Source organism: Lactuca serriola, chromosome 6, assembly GCF_051521515.1.
Source record: "Lactuca serriola cultivar US96UC23 chromosome 6, Lser_US96UC23_V15, whole genome shotgun sequence".
Classification (NCBI taxonomy): Eukaryota; Viridiplantae; Streptophyta; class Magnoliopsida; order Asterales; family Asteraceae; genus Lactuca; species Lactuca serriola.
The window spans coordinates 187532880-187557789 of NC_136413.1; the positions used below are offsets into that span (position 1 = coordinate 187532880).

The 24910-nt window shown below is 37.9% G+C and overlaps 1 protein-coding gene across 1 annotated transcript; it reads right to left on the reverse strand.

The window, feature by feature from the left end:
- Positions 1-8084: 8084 nt before the first annotated feature.
- Positions 8085-8785, reverse strand: LOC145057578 (protein yippee-like At4g27740). Its single transcript, XM_079005444.1, has 2 exons — positions 8625-8785; positions 8085-8470 (listed from the first exon to the last, which is right to left on the reverse strand). The coding sequence occupies exons 1-2, from the start codon at positions 8715-8717 to the stop codon at positions 8243-8245; spliced, it is 321 nt and encodes a 106-aa protein (XP_078861570.1). The 5' UTR covers positions 8718-8785; the 3' UTR covers positions 8085-8242.
- Positions 8786-24910: the final 16125 nt, after the last annotated feature.

Sequence of the window (24910 nt, forward strand, 5' to 3'; positions counted from 1 at the left end):
CGGTTTTGAGACTCATGAGCGAGATGCAACGAAGGTACATTGCATCATGATTGCCACCATGAACTCTGAATTCCAAAAGTCCTATGAGGACATGTACCCGTACGACATGCACCAAGACTTATTGGAGAGATAGCACCAAAACGCGAGACAAGAGCGTTATGAGATTTTCACCAACATGATTTCCGCTAAGATGGGTCATGGAGAATCCCTTACCGTGCACCTGCAAAAGATGCAAAGGTATGTCGACCGCCTTCGCAAGTTAAATGTTGACTTCGGTGAAGACTTGCCGATCGACATGGTGCTTCACTCTTTGCCTCCGATGTACAACCAATTTAGGATGACCTACCACATGAACAAAGAAGAGGTCACCCTAAGCAAACTCCAAGGTCTCTTGAGGGTCGCTGAGAGCAACTTCAAGGACAAGTCTGTTGCACCTACTCCCAATCCGACTACTGCTCCTGTCTTGGCTATTGGTCAAGGAAAGAGAAAGAAGAGGAAGGCTTCATCGAAGAACTATCGCAAGGTCAAAGCTCGAGATGGTGCCTCTTCTAGTGGGACCAAAGTTGATCCCGCTAAGCCCTGTCCTAACCCGAAGGAGGCAGAGTGCCACCACTGCCACAAGATAGGACATTGGAAGAGAAGCTGCCCAGAGTACCTGCAAGCAATCAAAGAAGGAAAGATCAAGCCATCTTTCGCAAGTATATACACAATTAAATCTAACGATTCTAATCATGCTATTTCTTGGGTTCTTGATACCGGTTGTGGTTACCACATTTGTTCTAATGTGCGGGGACTAAGAAAAAAGTAGGATTGTGTAGCAAGGAAGGATCAATCTAATCATGGGGAACAGAAGATCGTCGCCTGTAACCAAGATTAGAGTGTATTATCTAGTGCTTAGGAATAATTTGGTTTTAGATTTGAACAATTGTTGCTATTCGCCAGAAATGGCTAGAAACATCATTTCATTTCATGGTTTATATAGACAAGGATTTAGATGTTCTTTTAATAATGAGAATGGTTCTATTTTGGCTTATCTAAATGGTGTCTTTTACTTTGAGGCTATACCATGTAATGGAATATATGAAACTGTTATGATTGTTGATAACTTAGGAAATGATGTTTTGAATATAGATTCTTCCACTAGTATGGATAAAGCATCCTTGTGGCATTGTCGTCTTGGACATTTCAATAAGAAACGCATAGCCCAACTCCAAAAGGATGGAGTGTTGGAGTCATTCGACCTTAGGGAAGATGACACATGCGAGTCTTGTTTACTTGGAAAGATGACTAAATCACCCTTCACAAGTACGTGTGAAAGGGGTGAGGGTCTATTGGACTTAATACATACCGATGTATGTGGACCGTTTAGATCAACCACGAAGGATGGAAACCGCTTCTACGTGACTTTTACCGATGATTATAGTAGATATGGGTATATCTATTTAATCAAGCAAAAGTCAGAAACCTTTGAAAAGTTCAAAGAGTTCAAGAATGAAGTGGAGAATCAATTGGGCAGGAAAATCAAGATGCTTCGATCCGATCGAGGAGGAGAGTACCTAAGTCTTGAATTCCACGATTATCTCAAGGAGTGCGGAATAGTTTCACAATTGACGCCTCCTAGGACACTGCAGTTGAATGGTGTGGCAGAAAGGCGTAATCGAACGTTATTGGATATGGTTTGCTCTATGATGAGTCGTGCTTCACTACCTATCTCTTTTTGGGGGTATGCCTTAGAGACTGCCGCCCATATCCTTAACCGAGTCCCTACTAAGAAGGTTGCCAAAACACCTCACGAGATGTGGACAGGGAAAGCTCCCTCGTTGGCACATATCAAGGTTTGGGGTTGCGAGGCTTTCGTAAGACGAGATACTCACGACAAGCTCGAACCTCGAAGTGAGCGATGTCTCTTCTATAGACCGAAGGACAATGTTGTCTTCGTTGCGAGGAGAGGAGTTTTCCGAGAGCGAGAACTCATAAGCCAAGTAGACAGTGGGAGACAAATCGACCTTTAAGAGATTCAAGAGTCGATAGATGAAGGAACCTCTACCGTTGGCGCTCAACCCGAGGAGGAAACTCTGGTTGAACCAATTGACGAGTCCTTACCTCTTAGACGTTCCGATAGAGTTAGGGTTCATCCCCAGTTTTATGGTTTTCATATTACTACCGAAGGGGAAACGTATATTAGTGATGGTACACTAGTAAATCTTGATGAACCTAATAGCTATAAGGAAGCCATGGCAGGCCCGGAGTCTACGAAATGGAAAGAGGCAATGTATAGCGAGATCCAATCCATGTATGATAACCAAGTTTGGAATTTGGTTGATTATATGCCCGGACGTAAGACCGTTGGGTGCAAGTGGATCTTCAAGAAGAAGACCGACGTGGATGGAAACGTACACACATATAAAGCGTGATTGGTTGTGAAGGGCTTTACTCAAACTCCCGGGGTTGACTATGATGAGACCTTCTCGCCAGTTGCGAAGATTAAATCGATTAGAGTGATGCTAGCTATTGCCGCATTTCATGATTATGAGATTTGGCAAATGGATGTCAAGACCGCTTTCCTTAACGGGAAGTTGGCTGAGGATGTTTACATGGCTCAGCCAGAGGGGTTTGTGGATCCGAAGCATCCAAATAGAGTGTGTAAGCTTGAGAAGTCCATTTATGGACTTAAGCAAGCGTCTCGCAGATGGAATCTATGCTTCGATGAGAAAGTCAAAGAGTTTGGATTTGCACGAAGCGAAGACGAATCATGTGTATATGTCAAAGCCAGTGGGAGTATAGTAAGCTTCCTCGTTCTATATGTCGATGACATATTACTCATAGGAAACGACATCCCGACTCTGCAGGAGGTTAAGTCCTGGCTCGGTAAGTGCTTCGCTATGAAGGACCTCGGAGAGGCTTCTTACATTTTGGGAATAAGGATAGTAAGAGAAAGAAGTAAGAGACTAATTAGACTTAGTCAGAATACTTACTTAGAGAAGGTACTAAAACGTTTTAGTATGGAAAACTCAAAGAAGGGAGAATTACCGATACAAAGTAATGCCAAGTTGAGTAAGACTCAAAGTCCGAGTACCGAAGCTGAGATAGCGGAAATGAGCCGAGTACCATACGCTTCCGCAGTTGGCTCAATCATGTACGCTATGACTTGTACTCGCTCTGATGTAGCCTTCGCTTTGAGCATGGTTAGCAGATATCAAGGGAATCCTGGCAGAGCACATTGGATTGCAGTGAAGAACATCCTTAAGTACCTTCGGAGGACGAAGGAATGGTTCTTAGTCCTCGGAGGGAGTGATGACTTGAAGGTGCGAGGGTATAGTGACGCCAGTTTTCAGACCGACAGGGACAACTACCGTTCGCAGTCGGGCTGGGTCTTTACCCTAAATGGAGGAGCAGTTACATGGAAGAGTTCCAAGCAGGAAACCGTAGCTGATTCAACGTGCGAATCAGAGTACATTGCAGCGAGCGAAGCGTCGAAGGAGGCAATATGGCTAAAGAACTTCATCGGTGATCTTGGAGTTGTACCTGCCATAAAGGAGCCCATGGAGATTTTCTGTGATTACGAAGGAGCGGTTGCCTTGACCAAGGAACCGAGGGATCATGGTAGATCAAGACATATCGACAAAAAATATCACTTCATCAGACATCGTGTAGAAGAAGGACAACTCGTAGTGAAGAGGATATCATCAGAAGATAACCCAGCAGATCCGCTTACGAAGGGACTGAGTAGGGTTAAGCACTTGCAGCATGCTAGGAGTATTGGGCTGAAGGATGATATTAGCATAGATTAGATAGTATTAGAAACATATAATAGATAAATGTAATTGACATTTGATGATTAAATAAAGGAGTTTTATTTATGATTAATGTTACTATCTTATGTTAATTGTTTAACTATTGTTTCACTTTGCATGTTTTGACTTCCAGAATAATTGAGTTTATTAGGAATAATCGAATTGTTCAAATTGACCACAATCGTTCATATGTTGGAAGTAGATATGAATGAAGATTGTCATGAATTGGTGTGTAGAATGTCTAAATGGTGTTAGACATAGCAAAGGGTTGCTGCAACGTTCATGAGTGCTTATGAACTAGTTTTGAGCATTGATACAAACTCACACTTACTGGAATCACCTTATGGAATACGATATAAAAGGTGATCGCAAGACGATAATATCATATAGTCTTAAAACCTAGATATATGGTTTGTTATTTGTTAATTGATTGTACATTGATAATGTGAAAACACATCAGTAACTCGGTGTTATAAAACGCATTGTTGTGTATAGTTGGTTAATGAATAAGTAAATGCATATAAGTCGAAGTTTATCTGTAGCTTTTATCTAAGAAGGTAAAAGTGATATCTCGGCCGCTCGATGATTTGATTTGACTTATGTGCCGGGCCCGGTCAGAACTGAATTGATGTTTTCGATTAAGTTATATGTCAAATGAATCAGAGATCGAGAAACCTAAATGCTTGACTAACCATTCCATAGGATTGTCAGCATGATATCTAACAGAGGACTGTACGTTCCCTTATCTAAAGGACAAGATTGATTAGATCAGAGTTTGACAGCGTCTTTGAGAGCTACGATTGCAAAGCGAATTATACTTGTGCATATAGTTACTAGACTTATCCAAGTAGGAGACTGTTGGAATAGTGTCTAAGGCTACAACTATATTAGGCAAGTATTTGACCCGGTTGTGCATGGTCCTTTTGGGTTGCCTTCACCATAGCGACTTGATAGGATGATTTATTAAGAGAGAGTAAATATTATTAATATATTATGAGAATAATATAAAGAATAATATATTGTTATTTGATTAATATAAGTCATAGAATTAATTAGAATTAATTTGGTGATTTAAAGAGGTTAATTAAATAAAGGGGTATAAACTGTCAAATGTTTGATAGTTAAGCTTTAGACTATAAATCCTTATAGATATACAAGGGACGAATTCTAGAAGCTAAAGGATAGCTAAATTCGTCCATGGCTTATCTATGGAAATGATTTGGATAGCCTTAAGAGAAGATTATCCAATTAGGGTTTAGGTTGTAACCCTTAAGGAGTCTACAAGTATAAATAGACCCCATGGCTAAGAGAAATCGGCACCTCACCTAAAGTAAGAGAACCCTGGCCGATTTCCTCCCCTCTCCTCTCTCCTAAATCATCTTCCTTTCTATTGGTGTTTGTAAGCCATTAGAGGAGTGACATTTGTGACTCTAGAAGCTCCAAGACCACAAGATCAACAAGGAATTCAAAGGTATGGTTCTAGATCTGTTTCAATGTTGTTATTTAACCTAATTAGCCATTAGAAGTCTTGGATTCAAAGCATGTTTAATTAGAAAGCCTAGATCCAAGCATTAGGGTTTTGCATGCGCACATAGGAAAGTTCTTATGGCTAAAACCCATCACCTTTGAGATGGTAACTTATAAGCAATAAGTAATGACATTATGTTTTAAAGTTACTTTTATTATATCATTATCAAATATTTTGGGTTTTTCTTTATGTCGTATATAGGTACATTCTAAGAGAAGAAACCGAGTACAACAACAAAAGATTAATGATCTTGTGTATGTTATGTACAGCTTGAAGCTGAATGGAAGACATGAAAATAAAGGAAAAAGGCATGATGGACTTGAGACATTAAATCTTGATGATGTTAGTTCTGACGATGAGTGGATTACTGAAGAACCATCTTCTAATGATGATGTAAATGAAGATGATGATTTTCTTGAAAGGGCTATAAGAGATCAATTGCGTGAGTTATTCTTTTATTCTATTATTTTAAAACTAGAAAATGGTTTTTACTTTTAGTTTAATATTGTCATGTTTACATTTAACTGCAGGTGCGGGTGATCGAAGAGATTTAGGAGAAGATATTTTGGATTTAGAAGAGGAAGATGATTTGGATGCACAATTTGTTATGTTAGACTAGATTAAATGGTATTTGTGTTGTGATTAATATTTTGAATCTAGAAGCGGATGATCTGGATGTAGTACTTTTTGTTATCTTAGACTAGATTAAATGGTACTTGTGTGTGTGACTAATGTTTTGAACTTTTTATAGTTTTAGAATGGAAAACTTGATGTTGGAGATATTTTTCATTTAAAATTATATTTTTTTTGTAGGATCTTAAAATCCCAATCCCGATCTTGAAAAACCCAAAAACGATCCTACATAGGATCCCGATCCTGACAACCTTGCTTAAAACAAAGTCACAATAAATAAAATACCAAATCCGAAAAAAAAAATTATATTTATTTTGCTTATTTCAAGAAAATATACTTCCTCCGTTCTAAAAGTACGATTAAGAAAACATTAATTACCTTTAAAATGACAGTTTTACGTTTTCTTGCATTTAATTTCATCATTAAATATTTTGGTTTGTCGATTAAGAAAACATTAATTACATTAAAATGACAGCTTTACGTTTTCTTGCATTTAATTCCATCATTAAATATTTTGGTTGGTTAAGTAATAATGATGGGTGGTAAAAATAATATTTATTTTAAGAAGTAGGTTATTATTTTGAGAAAACTGAAAAAAAAAATATGGACTATAAATATAGAACGGATGGAGTATTTAAATTAATAAAATGATACAAATATTAAATTAACATCGGTTTTACATGATTTTTTTTCTTAATGATATAAGTTATTATAATTAATATATATTATTTTTGTTTGGGATAATGACTTAAAAGGGTATTATATTTTTCGATTTTTACACATTTAGTCACTGAATTTTGTTTCGTCTACATTTACCCCTTCAACTTGTTAAATTGTACACATTTAGTCCTTATGACCGGCTACTTCAGCTTAGCCGGTAAAAATGACTTAATAGGGTAATATATTTATTACTTTGTACACATTTAGTCCTTAATATTTTTGTATACATTTAGTCCTTAATATTTTTTTTATTGCAAAATAAGTTATTTTTGTTTTTTTATTCATTCAGTACTTATGAATGATTTCTTTACGTTTTTCTCACGACATCTTATGTGGGATAGCCATATGGTGGTGGGCTAGTTTCAGGTGGTCCTGTTATATGTTGTAGGCCAAGATACCTGGTGCGGGCCGACTATAAGTTGTAGGCACGAAGACTCGAGAAGAGCGGTTTGATTAAGGCGTCATGCCAACAAACCCTGGGTATTCCAGTCCGATGACTGATTGGACATGTTGCATGTTAGCATTTCAGTCCAATGACTGATTGGGGCAAGATATACCAATATAATGAATGTTGGTCCGTTATGCATAATAATACGTTTGTCGTGTTGGGTATTTTTGGGGAAACTCACTAAACTTTGTGTTTACCCAGTTGTTTATGTTTTTAGGTTCTATCGTTGGTCGTGAGAAGACGAATGCATGAATGTACACACTCATCAACAATATTGAGGATTACACATTTCTTATATTACTCTAATTTTCGAAAAAATGTATTTTGGAATAAACGTTTTTTTGTTAATAATGAATTTATAATTAGGGAGTTTTGCCTTATTTAAAAGTGGAATTTTTTGGTTGTGAAAATGAAACATTACACATAAACATCAACAGTCTCACACACTTCATCAATGATTGTCCCACGTAAGATGTCATGAGAAAAACCTAAAGAAAACATTTATAAATACTGAATGTGTACAAAAACAAAAATGACTTATTTTGAAACAAAAAAATATTAAGGACTAAATATGTACAAAAATATTAAAGACTAAATGTGTACAAAATGAAAAATATATTACCCTACTAAATCATTTTTCTCGGCTAACCTGAGTAATCGGTCATTATATAGTGCAACAAGTTGAATGGGTAAATATAGACGAAAAAAACTCAATGACCAAATCTATACAAATCGAAAAATATATTATCCTTTTAAGTCATTATCTCTTTTTGTTTTTCTATAAAAAATTTAAGTTTAATATATCTAAACTAAAATTTAACATACTTGTGTTTGTTTTTATTGGTGGCCCTTCATCAAGAATTTTGACTATTCATGCCATTTGGTATAATTCGTACTTATCCATGTCAAACTAAGTCAACAGTCCTTCCCCTCTTTCCATCCTCTCTTACTCAGTTTCCACTTGAATCCACCGATCACCGATGATATATTAAATTATTTCCAGGTATCTTTACGTTTCTCAAGATAATAAGTTACATAACACTATAACAGAAATTACAATAACGAAAACAACAATCATCAAGTTTACTGTAAATATTACACATCAAGAACATGGGGAAGTCAAGAGTATTCCTTCAGAACCTTGGCTTTCTCGATGATGAATCTTCCAATTTTGTATCTCTGTGAATCATCCAGAGATTTTAAGTACTTCCACCCCAACACCTCCCCGCACTTGCTGCACGACACATCCGCCACCACATACCGCCCTGTTATCAGCTGCTGCTCTCTCTTTCCCCCCAACACAACATTCATCGCCTCCGAAAACATATACGCTTGTCCCGATCTTGCCTGATAAGCCAAATACAAATAAAACCCTATTTAATTTCAACACATAGAGTGATAGAGTATGTAATCGAGGATTTATCACTGATGGTTCTTGCCTTCTGGCAATTTTGCTCGATTTTATTATGACCACGATTAAGGAAAAGATGATTTATGTTACCTTGAAATCTTTCGAAAGAAGGTTGAAACGAAGTGCGATTGGATTCCGGCAACGGTTACAGCTGTACAAGGGATGGCCATCCAAATCATCCATTGAAATTAACAGAGAAATTGAAACAAGTAGGTGCTTGCCTAGAACGACAAGGTTATAAATATATAGACTAAAAATTACAGAAATAGTACCCTTTATTTTGGTGAAACTCTCATTTTGACTCCAAATTTCAAAAATTTGGAGAAGCAGTTCTTTCTTTCACTTTTTTCTCTAAATTTTTAAAGTTAAGATTCCATATATTATTTTTCATATATGATTTTCCATACACTAAATTTGTAACTATTTATAGGAAAATATGAAAATCTTATATTTTCTAAAGTAACTACTAGTGGTTTAAAACCTACCCACTAATGTTCTAAAAGGATCACATACTTATGATTTTCTTCTTGCTATTTTTTTATATGATATTGGCCTAAATATGTTATGAGTGAAGTGTCATAATATCCGTAATATTACTTTAGCATTCCACTATTTTTTTTTTGTTGATAAGACATGTCTAGTTTATTGTAAGGCATATTTGGACTTTTTTAGGGAGCACGAAGGACATTGTAGATAGCTTTCGAGATTCAAGTATTGACACAATATGGTTAGGAACATTATTTTTGATGTATTTAAGCACACTTGGGTTTTTTCCAAGAAAGATGTACGTGTGAACTTCTTGGATGACCCGTTATAAAGATTATCAACACTTAGACGATATGACATTTTATTTTTTGGATGGGTAGCATGAAAACATTCCATGATTGGTTTTAACACAACTTTCCCTTTTTATGAGCTTGAGAAGTGGGAGTTTCACAGCATGGTGAGTTATTTTGAAAGTTGTTCCATGCAAAGTGAAAAAGATTGGAAGCTATGGAAGGAAAATCAACATGTATTTTCGTATTTATACAATTTGTGTTTGATACTTTTGGTTTCCTTATGTAAAATGTTGTGTATGGTAATGTTATGACCTAAGGATCTATGAATGTAGTTTTTAAAATAATTAATTGTGTCATCCAGAAAGAGATAATGACACAACTTATTGTTCGTTTGTCATCTACCTCAATGTAAAAGTTTTTATATCAAATGAAAACAATTCCTAATAAGTACAAAATAGAGTAATATCTTTATCATTGATCATATAACTTATGTGATTCATTCATTTAGTTTAGGAGTGCTTATTTAAAATATAAAGATTTTCAACTTATTAGCTTATAGTGCTACCACAATAAAGTTTTTAAAGAAATGTTTGGGAGCTTTTGATAAGTCAGGAAGGAATAATCTATCAAAAATTATTTATTTCCGGTGTGAAACCGCTATACTTTGTATTTAAAAAAAGTTTATATCCAAACACTCGTTTTAACTTGTACCCATGAAGGACCGGTAATAAATTAAAAAGTCTTTTAAGATTTTCCAAACACCCTCTAAATAGGTTTAAGATAAAATGACTAGAACACTCCTAAAAGATATATAGGCAATGACAAAACATTTCCATGTGAATTGTCTAAAAGAATTTATCCAATGACTTGACTCCTAAAACTCCAATAGTCAATGACTTAAACAATCCTTACAAAATAAAATTGAACAGATACTTAACTTAATATGATGTCCAAATTATTAGAATAGTAAAAGAGGAAGTGGCTAGGATTTGCAAAGAAGTTGCTTATAATGATTAGACAAGACAAATAGATATAAAAATATAAGATTAATTGACTTCCATGAAGTTTCTTCAAGTAGTAGATATGACTTTACAATTGTATTCTGCATAGACTTTGACCAAAAAACTTGCCCACTTGTTTTCCTAAGAACACAGTGATATCTGCACCTTTTGAATTGATAATTTGTTTTTTTATGTTGGCTATAGATTTTATTACTTTTGTTGTATATGTAGAGAATTAATGGATTTTGTATGCTACCACGGCAAAATTAAAAACTTTTTTAAAGAGTAATAAAAAAAATACAAATAAAAAATAATAAGATAACTTTTTTAAAATTACGATTGCACTAGACTGGTGTACCGCTACTAATATACCAAATACATTCTTATCAATTTTTTTTTTACAAACAGACTTGATTATCTATTTTGAAAAGCATTGAATAATTTATTTTTAAATCTTTGAAGACGTTAAATTTTCATTTTTTTGAGCATTTTCTAAAATAACATTATAAATGTTTTAATTATGTTCCCCAATGAAAGACAATTCTTTAATGAAAAGACATCTACAAATACAATTAAAGATTTAAAATGCATAATTTAAGATTTAAACCCAATTTCACCAACAACATAACAAGTGAAAAAGTAATCGGCTAATTTTAGGTTTTCATTTGAACAACTAAATTAAACTAAAGTAATAAAGCATTAAAAATCAAAGTAAATAAGTAATACTTGTATCATTCTTGCTAGCGAAAAAAGAAGTCAAGCCAAGTGGAAGTGTGGGAGAACTGGAGAAGAAGTCACACCAATCTGCCTTTGTGTTGTCATAAGTTGTCGTGAAGTAGGGGCAAAGAAAGAAAAATAAAGAAACCCAAACTTTTTCCTTTTAAGTTGATTTGTTATGATGTTGAAATTGGTCAGACACTCCATTTTCATTTAGTGGGTCAATTGTTCCATGTAACACCCGGTTTTGAAAGTGCTTCGTTGCTAGAGGCTGCAGCCCAATCATCAGTTGCCATAAGGGTTAGGGCCTTGGAAAAACATGGATTTGGCCAATTTCAGATGTGGGTGTTAGGGTATATGTAATCCAAGTGTTTGATTGTGTCTTCGGAGGCCAAGGGTATAATTGTAATTTGTCATCTCGGTCTTCTGGGGATTATGGGATTCTTGTTTAGAAAGTTTTTACTTAATGAGGAGTCATTAGAAGCATAGGGATTCTCGTCACCTTTTCGTAGATGTAAAGTTCGTCGGAAACGGACTTAGAACGAAGAACTTATAGCACTTTGAAGGTTTTGGCAGTTTTAGTCCCTATTGGAGAAAAGTGGCAAGAAGATCCCATGCATGCAAGGAGGCATGCACGAGAGTACGCCCAACGTAAGCTGGGGTACGCCCAGCATGGAGGGATAAGTGGACACGAGTGTCGGTAGACGTACGCCCAGCCTGCATCCAGAGTCCCCAACCCTTGGTTTTTGGGGCTAAGCATTATATAAAGAACATAATGCCCTAGATATCAGCCTCTATTTCACCCTTAGACATCAACTACGAAACCCTAATCCTTCTTTGAGTGTTCTTGGAGCTTAAAAGGCCATTAGAGAGCATTTTGGTGTTGTGAATCCATTTTTCAAGCAAGTGAAAAACCAAGCAGGGTGGCGGTTCAAAGGAGAAGCTATAGATCCGAGATTGTTGCTTCACTTCAGATCTTCTTGAGGTATAAAGTCTTGAACTTGCCTCTTGAATGCTTAGATCTATTATGTTGAGTTCTGGGCCTTTTGGTCCCAGAATGGAGCTTTATGGTTCCAAATCCGTTTTTAGGCTTAGGGTTGCCACCATTGGTGCTAACTGAGTCCCTAAGGCAGAAAGTTTCCATCTTGGAGGACTTAATGGGTTCATGCAAGAGTTATGGTTATTTTCATGGAAGTAGATTGCTATACATTAAGTTTGGGTTCATGTGGGTCATATAAAGTCATCAAGTTAGTGACTTTATGGATTAAGACGTTAAGTAGAGCTCAGATATGTAATTTGGTCCCTTGGTTTGAAGCATTAAGTGCTTAATAGCAAAAATGACTTAACAGAGGAGTGCGATGGGCATACAAGTTGGTATGTGCAGCATACAAGTCACGAACCTAGTACGCGCTACGTACACTTGAGTACGCCCTGCGTACTAAGTCAGAGTAGGTTTCGTATATTGGGCTTCGATATGGGCCAACTGTTGGGCTTGTTTATCTTGGGTCTGTTGGGCCATCAGTTTGTGGGCTGTTAGTGATGTTGGAAAAGGCCCCAGAAGGATTTGGGCCCAACTTGGAAATTGGGCAATGGTTTAGGCCACGAGTGTTTTAGCATTTTGGGCTTAAGTGTTTGGATTATTATTGGGCCATCAGAATATAGAGTGTGTTGGACTGAAAAGAAACATTGGGCCTCATGGCAAGACACATGTAGAGTATTGGGCCCAATTTGGAAAATTGGGCCATTGGTTGATTAATGGGCATTTGGGCCTTTCAGATTCCAATTTGGACCATAGTTTAGACAGGGAAAGGTTATGGGTAAAATGGTCTTTTTACCACGGGGATGAAGTTATAGTAATGGATTAGAACCCAATTGCTAATTAAGTGATATATTGGTATTGATAGCTCGAGCAATTGTCAGGGCAGCAACTAAGGATTTCGTGCAGCAAGCTTCAACATTCGAGGTGAGTCTCCTCACTGTTTGTATGGGTCTAAGCCAGCAATGTCGGCCCATTTAATTTATGTATGGTAGGAAGACCCAGGGGTTAGCCCTAGGCGTTATGTATGAAAGACTATGGGGGAGCTTCTGGCACACAATATGTTATTTGTATGGTAGGAAGACATGGGGGTTAGCCCTAGGCAATATGCATGAAAGACCAGGAAATGGCTCCTGGCACACTGTATGCTAAGTAACTAAGTAGAGTAGTATGTATGCTAGTTGTCTTTGTCATTGCTTGCATGGAAGACCCGGAGGTGGCTCCTAGCACTTGTCTGTAAGACCCAGGGGGTGGCCTCGGCTTGGCAAGAAAGACCACGTGGCAGCCCATGGCATAATGAAAAGACTATGTATCGGCACATAGTACCTTTAATTTTTATGATATATGTATGATATGTATGGCTCTTGTTATGTATGTTAGTATCCGGTCACAACGGATTAGAGGGGTAGGCCAACACCCATATATTCTAGGACGTATGTTATTGTATGGTATGTGGTATTTGGGGAACTCAATAAGCTTCGTGCTTACGGTTTTCAGTTTTGGTTTCAAGTACCTCCAGTTTTCAAATAAAGGAGCTCGAGACGATAGCAGCGCATACACCCATGTTTTTCCGCATTATGTGATTTCTGGGGATTAACTCTAATAAATGTTTTATTATAAATGATTTTCAATGTGTGAACCATGTTACAGATGTGTTTTTAACTATATTGAAAATGAAATTTTTGGTCTTGAATTTTGGGGTGTTACAAGTTTGTATCACAACCTTGGTTTGAGGGATTCAGGCACACTCTCGGGTGTGTCTGGACTCAAGCTAAGGACTTGGTATGGAAATTTTTCAAAAAGAAAATCATTTCTATAAAAAGAATTTCTACGCAAAGAAAGGGGTGTGGTGCGTGCAATCGACCGAGCTCAAGTAAGTGGTTCCTAAAATACCAATACATATTGTTATGTGATTTGATATGATTATGTGATTCGCATGCTAGATTAGAGCTAAGGATCTAGGAGAGATGCCTTTGTATGCTTATATGAGCTTGTAGATTTGCATGCTAGAACTGATCAGCTAGTGGTAGGATGGCCTGTTTAGGTTATGCCTAATTATATGAGCCTTTGCATTGTATGCTAGTACAAATTCCTGATTAGAGGATAGTTTGATTGGGGTATGTTGGTTAGATTTACTATTGTCTGAATGTTGATTGCTTTGTGCTTTGTGGGACTCCTAGTAATCTGAGTTAGCTACTTAGTGAATATGCTAAGTCACATGGGGCACAGGCTCGATAATCTCAAAGTGATGGACTTGACCCTATTGTGCAGCTATTGTTTGAGTCTAACCGTTCTAGGGATGAGTCATTTACTCGAAGGATTATCTGATCTCTGTTGCATGTGGCTATATTCATGAGGTAGCTAGTTGACGTTACTGGGAATCCTTCAGCAGTTGAGCGTTGGGTGGGTTCAGGAACCTAGGAAAGCCTAGGATATGTTACAGTGGGTTAGTAGTATGGTTCGGTGAGCACTGGAATAATGGTTGAGGAAGTGACTTAGAGGATTCAGCAGGATTGTTAAGGAAAGTATGGATAGGTGTGGAAGGTAGTATTGGGCCCATACTACTGAAAGCATAGGATCCATACTCGAATCAGTGAGAGTCTTGGAAAATCTGAGAAGCTTCAGGGAGGAGGATCTCCGAGTATGTTTTGATCATTGGTTTTGTGGTTTTTCAGTTTGGGGATGAGCTCTCAGGGAGATGGTTCAGGTTTGGGTTCCGGCTCAGGAGCAGGTGTTGAGCCGATTAGGGAGCAGCTACGGGGGTTCATTTCATCGAAGATCTCTAGTTGTGTTTTGGAGATAGTAGACGAGTGCTTGAGCGCATTCCGTGTAGAGATCATGTCTGTCATTGGAGCTCGTACGCTGATTTTCCGGGAGTTCAGTGCTTGTGGAGCCCCTGCGTTCCATGGGGAGAGGGACCCCACCGTCAGTAGGAGGTGGTTAGCAGATATGGCTAGTGCGTTCAGGACAGGTTTCTGCCCCGAGGAGGCAAAGGTCAGATATGCTTCCTCCCTATTGAAGGATCGGGCACGCGATTGGTGGTAGGAGATCGGCAGTGAGTTGGGTGATGATGAGGTTGATGCTATGTCATGGGATGATTTATCGATCAGGTTTCGAGCTGAGTTTGCACCGGAGATTGAGTTGTAACATTTGGCATGAGCGTTTTTTCATCTCCGCCAGACTACTGAGACCGTGGCAAAGATCACTGCCAAGTTCCAAGAGAGGGCTTTGTTGGTACCGCAGTATGTAGCAGACGAGAAGATGAAGAACGTAAGGTACCACGATATGCTACGGATGACATCAGGAAATTCATGAGTATCTTAGGGTGCGAGACCCTGAATGATATGATCTCTAGAGCCCAAGAGTGGGAGATTGACTTGGAGCACACTGAGAACAGGAGGTCAGATCAGATGCATAATTCGGAGGGTCCCGGGAAGAGACCTAAGACTTCTGACCAGCATTCGAGAGGATACAGGATCGGATTCAGTGCAGCACGTACGGGAAACTGCATAATAAGGTTTGTCACTCCAAGGGTTTGGGCTGCTACAAGTGTGGCAGGGTTGGTCATTTCAGTAGAGATTTCCCTCAAGAGGCAAGCCTGTTATGTTTTTACTATGATCGGGTGGGCCACAAGAAGGCCGACTGTCCGACATTAAGGGGAGAAGCAGTGATCGCGCCTGCTCCGACTTCTTTGAGGATCACCGATAGACGAGAGGGTAGGGCAGGAGCCCTAGCAGGGAGGAGTTGAGTTCTGCAGGTACGCATCTTTTGCTTTCTGTCAGGTTATATATATATATATATATATATATATATATATATATATATATATATATATATGTGTGTGTGTGTGTATGTGTGTGTGTGTGTTTATGGCTCTTAGAGTATTGCATCAGTTGGGGTAAGCATATAATCGGTATACTTTTTTTATGTTTGAGTAGTATTTTCAAGAAATGTCATATGCCAAATGCATATCGGGAATTACTAGTAGTTAGCTTAAGGTAATTTCCCTTTTTGATGGTTCGGAAGTATTCAGTTTTATCTCAGTTACGGCCGAGATCGGTTCAGGAGCATTATGTGAATGTCTATGGTCAAGATCTGCAGGGTGGTTATCCATCATCGTCAGGACTCGGTGGTTTCAGTCTTTGTTCTTAGGTTGGCTTTTGGAAGCGTCAAGGGAAGTGGTCTATCACTGAAGAAGTCTCTCAGCGTCGGTTAAATGGACTCTAAGGTTTGAGTGAGACATTAGGTTGAGCATTTAGGGTCATCAGTACCAAGGATTCAGAAAGTGTTCATCTAGTCTCCAGTAATTATGCGGTCTTAGGAGTGGGTTGGTAATAGATCACTAGCCAGGTTAAGAGTTGATAGTCGATGTAGCTATCATGTAAGAAAAGAAGGAATGGGAATCCTTCCATTCTCAAGTTCCGCAAAGACTTAGTCGAATCTAAGTAGGGGAGAAACGATCATGTATTCAGAAGCAGGAGCGGTTTGAAACTAATTAAAAGTTTCGCATCCATGATAGAAAGAAAGACAGCCCAGGCGACTGTATGGATTAATGGTAGAGTAAGTCAGAAGTCGGGAGACTTGCCAACATTGAGATCGTGTTCTCCTGATGGATGATAGTAGGCCCTAAGAGACCGGGCTAGGGAATTTAGTCAGTACATGAGTTCAGTTTGGGATATGAGATTGTGTATGTATGCTCGGCTTTGGGTGTGTTTGGATTAGTAATCAGCGGTAAGACCTTGGTGAGCAGGTGAGTTAGCATGAAAAGTGTTGTAAGACTGCGGGATAACTGTAGCATTCACTAGCAGTCAGTCAGCATGGAAAGTATTGTAAGTCTGCGGGTGAAGTCGTAGCATTCACAAGGTTCTCAGATAGTGATAGAAGGTGGTGTAAGACTGCGGGATAGCCGCAACATTCACCAGCAGCCAGATAGCATGGAAAATTGTGACAATCCGAAATTTCTATCTTGTACAAGCCATTCAACTCAATCAAAGTCAAACTTGATTTTGCTATCTTTTTGCCTTGTTAAGGGTCTGTTTGAGTGTTCTATGCCCAATACCTTAAAGGATAAAGTGTTAAGAAGTATCGTATAGAGTTCAGTGTGCAACATACAATCCGGAAACTCCATCATAAGGAGTTTACGGCCGTAAAATAGAGGTTACGACCGTAAACACCTCCTTGGCCATGAACTCACCCTCTTAAATATGATATTCCTTCATTCTTCACCACCTTTTCCAACTATCAACTCAAGAACTCGGATTTGCTCTCAACTATCATCAAGTTTTCACCTTGATCTTCCAAAATGTAAGCAATCCTTCCATTTTATTAGTTGTTATCCTTCTTGATCTTGTATCACCCTTTGATTTCATCCATGAAAATCATCTTTTTGGGTAGATCTTCAAGTATTCAACATTCTCACCAAGAACACCTACTAGTTCTTGGGCCGTGAACCCCCTCCCAAGCTTCAAAACGTGAGTATCTCTTCTATCTCCTAGCTAGACTTGTTAAACTCTTGATTTCTAGTCTTGAATCATCATAAAATACATGATCATCAATAGTTTACGGCCTTAAAGCCTTGCATGGCCGTAAACTCTTGTGTTGGTGCATGTTTTGGCTTCAAACTCCTTCAAGACCAAACCTAGGACCAAGAACACTTAGAGAATGCTTGTTAGAGCCATAAAACACCTCGTTTGCAAGCTATTCAATGAGTGTATGACCATAAACTCCATGACCGTACACTCATTGGCCAAAAACTCACTTAGTCCGTAAACACAATGGTTGTAAACTCCATTGTGTGGCCGTAAATCCCTTAGATGCAATCCTTTGTGATATTAACACTTCAATATAAGTGTTTCCTATTCCCTAAGGTGAATCTCTAGCTTGATTAGCTATAAATACACTAATTATATCCATATATGTGTCATTATATGCTTATTAGGATCTGTTTGTGCCCGAGATTTCACTTAGCACTTAGCATCCTACAACCGATCTTACATTCGTATCACTCACTGCAGGTGAGTTCATACCCCTTAATCTACCTTTTAAATGATTTTAAATGCTTTTATGTGGGGGAATACGAGTTGATAACATTATAGTTGTTATATCAATAACATGTGATTAATAACTATCAAACAAGCGGATTTTCTTATACTTCAAACTGTTTTATCAAACAAACTCTTCAAAACATTTTATAAACTGACATCAACTCATCTGTTAGCATTCAAATGGTTAAAACTCTTTTATATGTTAAACTCTTTATTAAACTCTTTTAAACTTATATATTGTCAAAATCATGTCTATATAGATATAGTTATATAAGTAAGGTTGAAAGGACTTAGGACTGATAACTCACTTTATTTCCTGTTCCTTGTTTGGTTGTGGACTTAGGGTATCCGGTTATTTGTTCGAGTGTCGTTTGAATCTTAGTTATATATTATGTATATGTATATAGAGATAAAAGTTCCTACATCAGTTCAACACCTTTGGTAGCAAGAGTGTACAAGCATACACAATTATACAAACAACATTACTAGTAAACTATAATAGGTATAGTTTAGAGGTTTACTACTCACTACTTCTAGTACAATGAAACATACAAGATTCAGTTCATTCATAAGTCAATACAAACTTACTATTATGAGAAACAGAAAGAACATACTATGATAGAAACTAAGAGAACATACACTACACTATACAAAGAAAGCATACAATACACTTGAACATACTATACAAACACTATAATACTATAACATTAATGTGAGCCACTACTTCATGACATGGCAATCTACTGCTGTGTTACGTTTTGTAACCAGAGTTTCCAAATTCCCATATATTTTAGAAATTGTTATTTGGGAAATGATATATAACATATATATATATATATATATATATATATATATATATATATATATATATTTAGTGTTGTTATATAATTTTAATTATATAACATATATGCGTTGTGATTACATATTTAATTTGAATCTTTTGAAGTCAGATACAACACCAAATATATATATATATATATATATATATATATATATATATATATATATATATATATATATATATATATATTGGCCTTGTCATTATACAATTTATAAATATTTTGTTATTTGATGATGTCAAATAATTCGTCTGTTATAGAAATCATATCCATTACTTATAATTGTTCATAAAGTGTCTCTCACTTCTAAATTAATAAATGAACACAATGTTTCTTTTTGTGAAATATTATGTTGTTTCCATAGTTAATACTCACATAAATTGACATTGAATTTTTATATTTTTCCGGAATACATTACCAATAATAGGGATCATGTCGAAATCAATAGTTTAAGGTTTCACGATTAATAAATGAAAACGTTTGAATTTTCAACTTTTATAAATATTTTTAATAAAATATTCAAATATAAAATTAAATATTAGGTTATAGAATGAGTCCAAAAATGCTTTCGAAATTTCCATTTGAGGTGTGCAAGTCGCTCAATCGGATAGAAACGGTTTTAGCGATTTTAAGAAAATCAATATTATACTGGTTTTGGATTCTTAAAGCGGTCGTATCTTTTGCATACGAACTCCGTCTTGAACGTTTTTATATTTTCGGAATCAGGGAAACACGTACTACGAGAGTAAAGTGTTTGTATTACTCACAACTACTTAATACGAAATTTCAGTTTTTCAGACGCATTCCTGTGGTTGCAGTTTAAGCTGTTTGATTTGTTTGGCATATTACATATTTGGAAGTAAGTTACCATTTGCTATCTTATAATAGTTGAAATAACTCCTTTATTTTACATTGGGTGCACTAAAATTCAATGAGTCAATTTACCAAGAGACTTACTGTGAACTTGACCGTTCACAGTTTTTGACCTGAATTCTGAGATGTCACATTACGTCCCCGTTAAAGGAATTTTGTCCCAAAATTATTATGTTCTAGAATATTTTGTTCCACTATCATTTTTTCAACTAGTATTTCATTCCAGTTGCGGGGGAAGCACCGCTGAAAAATTGCGGATACTTTTGTTTCATTTGGTCCTCACGTTCCCAAGTAAACTTCGACTCTCTAAGAGAGTTCCATTGGGCGTTTACTACAGGAATATGGATTTGTTTGAGGCTTTTGATTTCTTGATCTATGATCTCCACCGGTTCCTTCATGAAGTGAAGTTTAGTGTTGACTTGGATCTCATCGAGAGGAGTGACAAGGTTCTCATTAGAGAGACACTTTTGAAATTACACCTATGGAATGTATCGCGAACTTTATTGAGTTCTTGAGGTAAATTGAGTTTGTAAGTCACCAGACCAATTGTTGTTAGGATTTCAAAAGGTCTGATGTAACATGGTATACTTTACCTCATTTTTTTCCAAATCGAATGGCACCTTCCCATACAGCGGCCTTTAGTAGGACACGGTATCTTATTTTGAATTCTAAGGGTCTGCGACTTATATCAGCATAGCTGTTCTAACAACTACGTGTGGCATTTAATAGTTCCTTTAATTGAACGATCTTCTTCACTGTTTTATGAATGATCTCAGGGCTAGTGAGTGGAGTATCTACATCATACTTTTTAGCTAATTTAGTATCTCAACTTCTGCTCATCATATCGAAGAATGACATTTGTGTCCGTACAAGGCCTCAGATTGAGCAGCTTTTATGATAATGTGATAATTGTTGTTATATAAACACTCAACTAGCAGCAAATGAGTATCCCATGCATTACCAAAGTCTATCACACAAGCGCGGAGCATGTCTTCCAAAGTTTCTATCTTTCTTTTTCTATAGTCATCCGTATGTGGATGATATGCAATACTTACATTAAGTTTGGTTCCTAGGAACCTTTGCATTGATTGCCAAAATCTAGGAGTGAATTTGTTATCTCGGTCAAAGATAATAGATATTAACACACCACGTAGTCTAACTATTTCCTTGAGATAGGTTCGGGTGAATTTCTTCATCTTGTTGGTTCCTTTTATGGCTAGGGAATGGGTGGAATTGGTCAAACGGTCAACCACTAACTAAAAGGTGTCTTAACTGCCTAAATTTATTGGCAACTTTGTTATGAAGTCCATGGTTATCTATTCCCATTTATATTCTGGGGTTGATGGTTGTTGTAGTAGTCCTTATGGCTTTTGGTACTCTGTTTTGACTTTGGAGCAAGTCAAACACTTACTGTTATAGGTGGAAATTTTGCCTTCGTGTTGGGTCACCAATCAAGTTTCTTAAGATCAAGACACATCTTATCTGATCTAGGTTGTATCGAATATCTCGACTTATGAGCTTCATTTAAAACTAGACTCTTGACTTCACCAAACTTTTGGAGTCGAAATTCGGTTCATGTTCAAATGTCCTAAAAATATGATCCAAAAATTTCATTTTTAATTTAATAAAATAGTATTCCAAAACATATTCCATACAACTTAAAAGAAAAATAAGTGTATCAAACATCATATCAAATCATAGCAATATCTCTAAAGCAGGAACCATGTGATGTGTGTGATGCAGTTCCCCATGATTAGTGAGTTCCCCAAGATACCGCATACCAACCATAAACACATAACGGGCCCCACCCAATAAATATAACGAGCCCCGCCCTAACTCGCATAACGGGCCCCACCCTATCTTGCATAATGGGCCCCGCCCAAAGAGTATAATGGTCCCTGTCCTAACTTGCATAATGGGCCTCGAGCAATAAGTATAACGGGCCCTGCCCTAACTTGCATAATAGGTCCCACCCACATACAATTAATATCTTATAACAAATACTAGCGTACAAGATAATCATTGGGCCCTGCCCAGAAAACATTCAAACACATACACATACTAGTGTTACATAGACAATGAGTATTCTAACATATCAATTCCTAGGTCGGCATTGGTGCCTTCGACCCGCTAAACATGGTGAGGAAACTCACGTCGAAATGTTGGATAAAAAGAATAATCCCTGGCTGTTTATCCGACAAATCCCTAAGCTATCAATATCAAATAAATCCAATTAACATTTAAGATCTTAACCATAACCATAAATCCATACAAGGGGAAAGACCGTTTTACCCCTAACCTAGCTTGGTCCAAGACTAAAGCCCAATTTCTCAATCTAATAAGCCCAAAAAACGAATAACCCATCTAGGCCCAATTTTCAATTGGGCCCAATCCCTACTCATGGGCCATAACCTAAAGCCCAATAATCTTTCTTGTCCCAAAATTCCCAAAGTCCAAGAGATGGCCCAAAACGGAAGTCCACTGATTGCAGCTACGCTGGGCGTAATTCCTGGTACGCCCCGCGTACCAGGATGCTTTGTTAGGATTGGGGACACTCACGAGTATGCGCAACATACTCCTATTTACGCTGGGCATAAATGTTACAATGCCAAAAAGTCCATTATGCACTTAATGCTTAATACCAAATGTTCGAATCATAGATCTAGTTCCTAATAGGCATCTAGAACCATAAAGTCACTTACTTGGTGACTTTGCATGCCTTAATAGGTCCCAGCTTCAAAATATGACAATCTATATCCACAATATGGACCCAAACTCATGCATGGGTGAGTCCCAACCCAAAAGATACTAACTTTAAGACTTAGAAACCTCAAAAACATCAAGAGGGGAAACTCATAACTTTTGGTATTGCATCAAGCCACCAAATCTCACTCGTGGGACCAAAAGTTAACCAAAATCAAGCTAGAACAAGATCTAAGCTATGACACATCAAGTTCATAACTTTATACCTCCAAAGAGTGCCAAATGATGATGATGTTCCAAATCTACAAGCTCTCACTCTTCCAATGAAGCTTCAAGATGATCTCCTTCCTTCAAAAACACCAAAGTACACTCAAAATGACCTTCTAAGCTCAAGAACACTCAACTATGAAGTTAAGGTTCCGTGGAGGCTGATTAGGGACAAAGGGAGGCTGATAGAAAAAGATCCTAGGGACATAATGTTCTTTAAATAGTGCTTAAAACCTAAATATTAGTGTTTTGGGTATGGACACGTACGTCGCAGATACCCACATCGTACGCCACACATACGTGCATGGCATCCGCGACTCACTTACTCTTGTACGCTATGCGTACATGGGGTGGTACGCTCTGCATACGGAACACCCTAAAACCAAAGATTAAGTCTAGGATATTCAAAGCCCAAAATCAAAATTAAACGAATAACTAATTTATATAAATAAATACCTTAGAATTACCAGGTGTTACAATTCTCCCCCTCTTGAATCAGACTTCGTCCTCGAAGTCTGCCGCACCGAACAACTTTGGATAGTGCTATTTCATATCATCATCGAGCTCCCAAGTCTACTCCGATCCATTTCGATGCTGCCACTGCACTTTTACCAGCTCGACAACCTTGTTCCTTAGGGTCTCCATCTTCCGATCCAAGATCGCCACTAGTCTCTCAATATAATTTAGGTGGTCATCCACCTAAATATCCTCCAATAGTACCACTTCAAAATAATCCACTATACACTTTCGTAGTTGAGAGACATGAAACGTGCTATGAATCTAACTGAGCTTGGCTGGAATTTCTAAACGATAAGCAACCCTGCCCACCCGAGCTAAAACCCTGAAGGGACCAATATGCCTGGGGACCAACTTGCCCCGCTTCCTGAACCGGATGACACCTACACCTTCAGGAAAACCATATTTCCCACCTCGAACTCTATGTTTGACCGACGCCTGTCGGCATAAATTTTTTGCCGACTCTGATATGTATGGAGCCTACTCCGAACCAGTTGAATCAGCTCAGTGGTCTTGTGTACCACCTCGGTACTCCCTATAACCTGTTGACCGACCTCGCCCCAACAAATTGGGGTCCTGCATTTGCTACCATAGAGCATCTCAAAAGGAGTTCGATCAATGCTGGCGTGATAACCGCTTTTATATGAAAATTCTGCTAACAGAAGATATGTATCCTAACTCCCACCAAAATCTAACACGCACGCACGCAACATATCCTCAAGAGTCTGGATAGTCTGCTCACTCTGACCATCAGTCTGCAGATGAAATGTTGTGCTGAAATAGTTACGAGTACCCAACTTGTCATGGAATCTCTTCCAAAACCTAGAAGTGAACCGAACATCTTTGATGGAAACCACTGATACTGGCACCCCATGACGTGCCACAACCTCCCAAATATAAATCTCAACCAACCTCTCTGCGGAAATACTCTCCTAAATCGGAATGAAATGCGCACTCTTGGTCAAATGATCCACGATGACCCAAACTGAATCCACAGTGGGTAGTCCTGAGAAGCTTCATAATAAAATCCATAATGATGTCCTCCCACTTCCATACGGTAATCTCCAATGGTTGCATCTTGTTGTGAGGACGCTGCTGCTCGGCCTTGACCTTCCTACAGGTCAAGCACCACTCCACATACCAGGCCACATCCCGCTTCATGCAGTGACACCAATAATCAAGATGAAGATCCCTATACATCTTCGTTGTCGTGAGATGTATGGAGAACCTAGACTTATGAGCCTCCTCCATCAGAATCTGGCATACAATGCCCCAGTACGGAACCCAAACACATCGACACAAAGTCAACAACCCACAACTATCCTAATTGAAGGAAACCACCTAACCCACTATACGCTCACTCTTTCGGTGCTCTTCCTTTATAGCCTCAACCTGTGCCTCATGAATCCGCTCCAACAATGGAGTAATCACGGTTATCCTCAAACATATATCCCTGATCAGAGCCGCAACTTCCTTGCAGCCGAGAGCATCCGCCACCACATTGGCCTTCCCTTTGTGATAAAGGATCTCATAATTCTAATCCTTCACCACATCCAACCATGTTTGTTGTCTCACATTCAAATTCAGTTGTTCCATCAAGT

Coding starts and splice junctions, on each gene's coding strand:
- LOC145057578 (XM_079005444.1), bottom strand. CDS start 8,717: ATGGATGATTTGGATGGCCATCCCTTGTACAGCTGTAACCGTTGCCGG. Junction 8,471..8,624: donor TTCTTTCGAAAGATTTCAAG/GTAACATAAATC, acceptor TTGGCTTATCAG/GCAAGATCGGGACAAGCGTA.